At 42.5% G+C, this 6,353-nt stretch overlaps 1 protein-coding gene across 1 annotated transcript; it reads right to left on the bottom strand.

Annotated features, from left to right (window-relative positions):
• Window positions 1-3,439: 3,439 nt before the first annotated feature.
• LOC123065204 (uncharacterized) lies at window positions 3,440-5,722 on the bottom strand. Its single transcript, XM_044488553.1, has 3 exons — window positions 5,592-5,722; window positions 4,967-5,058; window positions 3,440-4,256 (listed from the first exon to the last, which is right to left on the bottom strand). Exons 1-3 carry the CDS (start codon window positions 5,662-5,664, stop codon window positions 4,041-4,043), a joined length of 381 nt encoding a protein of 126 aa, XP_044344488.1. The 5' UTR covers window positions 5,665-5,722; the 3' UTR covers window positions 3,440-4,040.
• Between the last annotated feature and the right edge of the window lie 631 nt (window positions 5,723-6,353).

Here is a 6,353-nt window from a genome sequence, read left to right as displayed (position 1 = left end):
TGCGAGCTGCTTGGTTCCGCCATCACCCTGGAGATCCGATCTCGCCTCCCGTCGTTCCCGTCAAAACCCTAGAAGCCAAGGCCGGGCAGGGTCACCCGGACCCCCCCGGGATCAGCCCGAACTCCCGGGATAAAAAAATTAGATAGGGAAGCGACAGGAAGCTTAAGGTAAATTCCGGCGGCGGACGCCGGAAGACTTCGAAACCCTAGGTTTTTCGCCTAGGGCACTTGTACCCTTTCATCTAGGTTGCGCGCCGCTCGACCGCCTCGGACAGGTCTTCCGCCGTGCCACACTTCGTAACAAAAAAGGAAAAAGGAAAAAGATAGCAGCCCATAACAACAGGAGGAGCACAACGCAGGCAGCCCATATAACCCACAAAACACAAAAAGGCCTATGCCAAATGAACACAAATGCAAACCTGGCCCACCAAGGGACAAACACACACGCCGGACAACAGACACAAACACCTCCGCAACGCGCGAGACAAACATTTTGCAAGTATCTAGCAGCACTTAAAAATGTGGTGAATATTTTTTTTAACTTTTAACCGCCCCTCCCCATTAATTTTCTGTCTAGTCTTCTTGTTGCTCTTTTACATTTGAGACACGGATTCTTTGAAAACTGATGTTTAATCTATGGTAATTTGTTTGATCCAAAATTGCCAATGGCAGTCAATGTTTAATCTAGGGTAATTTTCCTTTCAGGGCGTAGGGCCATTATCCATCCGGTGAGAGTAAAATCATGATGTCATCTTCATTGCCGACGATATCCCCTTATTTGATTTGGTTCAGTTTCATGATTTTCAATCAACTCATTTCAACCATAATAAAGGAGAAAGAAGACTAACTGGTAACAAGAATTTTCAACCAACTTATTTGGTTTGGTCAAACTTTGTCATCTTTCATACCATCTCGACTTGAAGCACACTCTAAGAATACCTTCTGTCAACACATATTTTGCCACCAAATGGGATTCTATGCTCTAAATCCGGCACAGGAAAGATCATGTTTAAACACATGGCATTATTTCAGTTTACCATATGAACTAGATGGGGAGTGCGCCTTGGCGCGAGGGTGCCGGTCCCAACATTTTGGTTGGGCAGTTGGAAGCGATGCCATCCAAACATAGATAGTGGTAGGGCCTTTGTCTTTGTTATTAATCAAAGAACATGTACTGTGCTTTTAGATGATCATCAATGAGAACTCCTACTTCCTCTTTCCATGTTCCAAGGAGAAGCTAATGCAGCTTGTAGTGACGGATACTTGAAAGCAAAGGATATGTAGCATCCTCGGGCTTCATTTTCCTAAGGATACTGTGAAACCTCTAAAAATCATTACAATGGGCTAATAAACCTAGGAAAGCTATACAACAGAAATGATGAAGTGGTGTGTTCTTAACGAAAATAGGAACATATTTTTAGAGAACAAATATATATCAATCTATTTAATACATGTAATAGCAACTCCTCGTGTACACAATGAGGGCGATTAAGGAATGCATTCCAGTCACTTTCAATATAAGGAAACGGAAAGTAGCAGTTCTGATAATTGACAGCAACAGGTAACCATAAGTTAGCTCATCACAAATGAAAGAAATGATTGGAGCTCCAAGGACCAATATGTAGCTTTGTTGTCCCAGTTATAAAATATAATAATATCCGCTTCACGGGTACATGAATAATTTCTCTTATAGTGTGAAATAAACCTCAACACAATTAGTATGCTATGGATCCCTTTATGGATATACTAATAAAACTCTAAAAAAGGATAAATCACCTCATATAATCCTGACTTACTTGCAAACAATCTGTACTTGTCTATTTATGGTCTTCATAATACAGTCAAGCTCTTGCTTTCCTGAATCAGAAACAACAGTCACAACAGTCGGGCAGGACCACCATATGCACCAAAAAAAGGTTAAACACACGCACAAAGGAATAAAGAAGGCACAGGAGCCAAACCCCTTAACTTGTAAACTGAAAATCTATATGTTCTTAACTGATGGTTGAGACAATCAACCACCAGTCCTTTTTGTTTATCCAACAAATATAAGATACGACAGATTTGCAGGTAAGCACAAGGAGACCATATTATTCAACAACTTGTTGATTCAAATGCAATAGCACTGTCCTTGTCAGCACATTTAAAAATTACAGAGATCTTTATCAAGGATATACATGTGCATTTCATCTCCATTACAGTTTGAACATATAAAAAGAAGAAACAATGAATATCTGTAAGAAAGGACAACAAAATTAAGTGTTAAAAGAATGGAGTGGAAAAATAAAGAGAAGATGAGCTCACCAGCGGCTCCTAACAACTACGACACACGTTGCCATACTAACAAACACTGGCTAGTATACCTTAGGGGTGTGCATATGTTACAACCTGCTACTTAAACAATCTGAACTTGAACCTAACTTCTATTGAATGATTCAAAATGTGGTGCTGCTAGACTAATAGGAAAATGAATAAGCATCTACCATATCCAAGTAGGAGCTAGAACCCAAATACTTGAACCTTCATAATATAATACAGTAATAAAAACAGAAGTTTCAGAGTATCGGCTCTATATACAAAATACTCTCATTGCTAAAATAAGGATAAGCTGTGTAAGTTCATCCTTATTTAACTCCTCTTTATGTAGGTAGCATATTTTAAACTCTATAGTTGGAAGTTTGTTCAAACTGCAGGATCCAAAAAAATGGAGTGGTGACGTACAGAATTGGGAAAAGCTTCAGAACAAACTAAAGAAAACAAAAGGAAATGTCCGCTCAATGGCTCGGATTAACCAAGCAACTTAATCACATCAGTCGAAAAATTGTTTATGGATACAAAACGGGACACGCTACCTCGGTCACTCTTTACATGAACAATCCAGCATTATCTCAAGAAAAATACCAAAAAAATCCGGTAGTATTAATTTCTGTAGCATGAACAAATAGCTGCAACTGGTAACTTGCAAAAAAATAGAAGTAATAGTATCACAACGAATTAAAACAAGTCATTCAACCGATAACTTGCTGGGAGTGAGTCTTTCTAGTATAACAAAGTGCAACTTACTCTTAACCAGATTAAATCAAAGAACAACAACAAACAATAAAGGTACGAGAGAGAAGAAAACTTTACTTTAAATGGCTATAAACACTGGAGCATAAATAAGCAACACCTTTAAATAAAAATAAAAAGGGTTTAGTGTTCATTGCATAGTGGGCTCAGATTCGCCTTTCCTCGATCATATAACCTACCCCGCCATCTCTTATCACCAGATCAATCTGTTTACACAATGGAGCTGCCCTGGTTATCACTCAACAAGAATGACCATCCAAGGACAGATCAATAGGTATCAAAGGATCAAAAAGGATTCTAGAGACAACAGGGAGGATCCAACTTGATACCCACAGGTGCCTTGATTGCTCAAAGGCACACTTATTCCAGCCATAGTTAATCATCATCGCCCTAGCACGAACACCACCGCCACAGACAAAGCGAAATGGCGTGAACGCCCCCGGCGGGGCACTGGAATTACGTGCGGTGGCAGGCCGGGAGTGAAACGAGCGCTCAGTTTTTATCCAACGGTCGAGGGCGTTCGGGAGGGGGATCGGACAGCCGGAAATGCATCAAGGAGCCGATCCGACGGCCAGGAGGCTCAAATCGCCGAGGAGCCTTGTGCATCCACTCGTCTCTTATTTCTGGATGGATCACCAGATCAATATGTTCTTATGAGGGTGAAACTGCCCTGGTTATCACTCATCAGAAATGACCATCCAAGGACAGAGCCACTAAAATAAGAACGTGATCAAAATAGCTCAAGGAAATGAGGGGGGATCCAAATTAATACCCACAACAATTGCCTCGATTGCTCGAGAGCATGCCTATATCAGCCATAACTGATCATCGTAGCCCTAGCCATGTCCCATGCAGTAGCTGAAGCAGAGCAGGAGGAAGATGGAGCTCACCGAGGGAGGTTGTAGCCGAGGCAGTACTTAGTGGGCGCCGGGGTTGTACCTGAACGCCGTCCAGCCGGCGAGGAACCGCTTCCTACACCGCACATCCACGCCGCTGCATCGGAGTTGGGCCTTGCACCGTCCCGCCGATGAGCACGAACGCCACGGGCACCGAGGCGGCCAATGAGAGGATGAGGTGATGTAGCACATCCAGGAGCACAGAAATATGTCGTACGTACACAACAACCTGTTTGCTTGGAGACACTGCTGCCCCTGCAACAGCAGCAGCACCAACCCACAACAACAACACCTGCAAAAGACAAAGAAGAGCGACAATCAGAAGGGTTTAAACAAATATATCTAAAAAACATAGATCATAGCAGAGGTAAATAAAGCAAGAGCACCAAAAATTAACTAAATAGACCCAAGAAGAATCGTAGCAGAGTACATCAAACCAACAATCAAAAGGGGATAATGGAGTGGAAGACCATAAATTAATCAGTATGTCTCAATAGTACAACATGAACCAATGGTGACAGGTGTGCTTATCATGTATTGCAGGGTAGCACATAGCAAGAGAAGAAATTTCATTTCACATATGCAACAACAATAAGAACAATTCAGGTTGGTCACCTAACGATACATCCAACTCACACAAATTATCCAGTTGCGGCACACACAATTCATGAGCACATCAGACGATAGACTACAAAGCATGAACGACCTCGGCCGTACTTAATGGGAACCGTGTAACTAAGAAACCTGTGTCCAGCTCAAGTACTACTTTCAACTACCTGTATGGCCAATAGTTGTTAAATCTGACTACCTAATCTACAACAAAAATGTGTACAATCTGGAAATTCAACCACTTTCAATACAATTTTCTTTAGGTTTTCTTGTTTTTCTTAGGAGATAACAAGTAACACAAGTGAACAAATCGAATCAAAGGGGATTAAGGGCTGCTGTAGTACAAGGAAAGACCGAAAGAGAAGAGAGGAGGAGAGGGGGGGGGGGGCAGACCTCCATGGACATGCACATCGCCCCATCTCCCTTGCCCTTCTTCTTCTGGTCCTTCTGGTCCTTGCTCATCCATCCCCTTCTTCTCCTTTTCTCTGCACATGGAATTGACATACTAATTCAGGAATTTTTCAGCTGAATATATAGGTCAAAGATTAGCATCCTGATTATATACTTTACTGAACTGAATATATATGATGGATTTACTTCGGTTTTTCAGCTGTTGTGGTCAAAAGTTCTAAACTTGACTGATATTCTACAAAAATATTTACCGGATGTGATCCAGTGTGTTGTTGTAAATACAAATAAATATACTTTTAATCAGTATTTGCACATCCCTAACCTCTACGCTCCAGCCATGATTTCCTAATCCACGGAAGCATCATGCATACAAAGTCTGTGCATGATGGAAATGTAAAGACTATATATCTCACCTGATGACACGACACGGTGAGAAAATCCCTTATAATTTTCTAACAAGTACATAATTATAATAGCAATGAAGCATAGAGATGCAGACTTGCAAGTAAAAAGTATATAGAACAGTACACCATGGATGCTGAAGATGTTCAGTTATACTCAGAAAGCAAAACACGTGTTGAAACGAGTGCTGAAAAAAGGATCTCACCTTGTTCCAATAGAACATGTGGTGATCCACAAACATAGTTAATGTTGTCTGTATTCATTGGTTCAGATCTCATGGCTCCATAGGATGGTGATGCACAAAGGTGAAAGGACCAACAATCATAGGCCCTACCAGGATGCAGACAAGGAACAAAAGACATATATTTAGACTCCGCTAAAAACAAGCAGTGAAGACAGGAAACCACCAACATCCAATGCACAATGACATAAATACTTTTGGCTTTTACCAGAAAATACATGACCGACAATCACAACAGAGGCGAGGCCAAAAATGCATATTGCCATACAATCCTACACCTAGGTATGGAAAGAAGAGGGGAAAGGAGGAGAAGAGGGGTTGACCTGAAGATCCATGGAAGAAGACGCGCGAGGCTGCGAATAGATGACGTGCACGCACACATCGAAGGAGGCGCCTACCAGGGGTTTGACCAGAAGGACGAGAATCAGGTAATTGTGGACCAATCTGCATGAAAAAGAAAGCAAAAATCAAAGATTAGCAGCAGCCAATGACCAATAACAGAACAAAATAGACGTCCCTGGACGTGCTGGAGAGGAGGCAGGGGCTGGCCGTCGTTGCTCCTTTGGCCGCTCTTCATGGTTTGGGCGGCGCCAGATCGAAGGGGGTGGAAGGAGGAGGACGTGAGGGGAGGAGGCCGGGCGGCGGTGGGGAAGGAGGCAGGGGCGGTGGCGCTAGGGGCGAGAGGAAGAGGAGAAGGAGGCCGGGCGGCGGCGGCGATGTGAGTGG

This window comes from Triticum aestivum, chromosome 3B, assembly GCF_018294505.1.
Source record: "Triticum aestivum cultivar Chinese Spring chromosome 3B, IWGSC CS RefSeq v2.1, whole genome shotgun sequence".
Classification (NCBI taxonomy): Eukaryota; Viridiplantae; Streptophyta; class Magnoliopsida; order Poales; family Poaceae; genus Triticum; species Triticum aestivum.
The sequence above is the reverse complement of the archived record's forward strand: the minus strand, read 5'-3'. Positions and strand labels throughout refer to the sequence as shown.

Bases quoted from the DNA above. Each gene is read 5' to 3' on its own strand.
- LOC123065204 (XM_044488553.1), bottom strand. From the start codon at position 5,664: ATGAGATCTGAACCAATGAATACAGACAACATTAACTATGTTTGTGGA. The intron at 5,059-5,591 runs GTGAGATCCTTT...TTCCATGTGCAG, and splicing joins ACATGTTCTATTGGAACAAG to AGAAAAGGAGAAGAAGGGGA. The intron at 4,257-4,966 runs GTCTGCCCCCCC...TGTCTTTTGCAG, and splicing joins CGATGTGCATGTCCATGGAG to GTGTTGTTGTTGTGGGTTGG.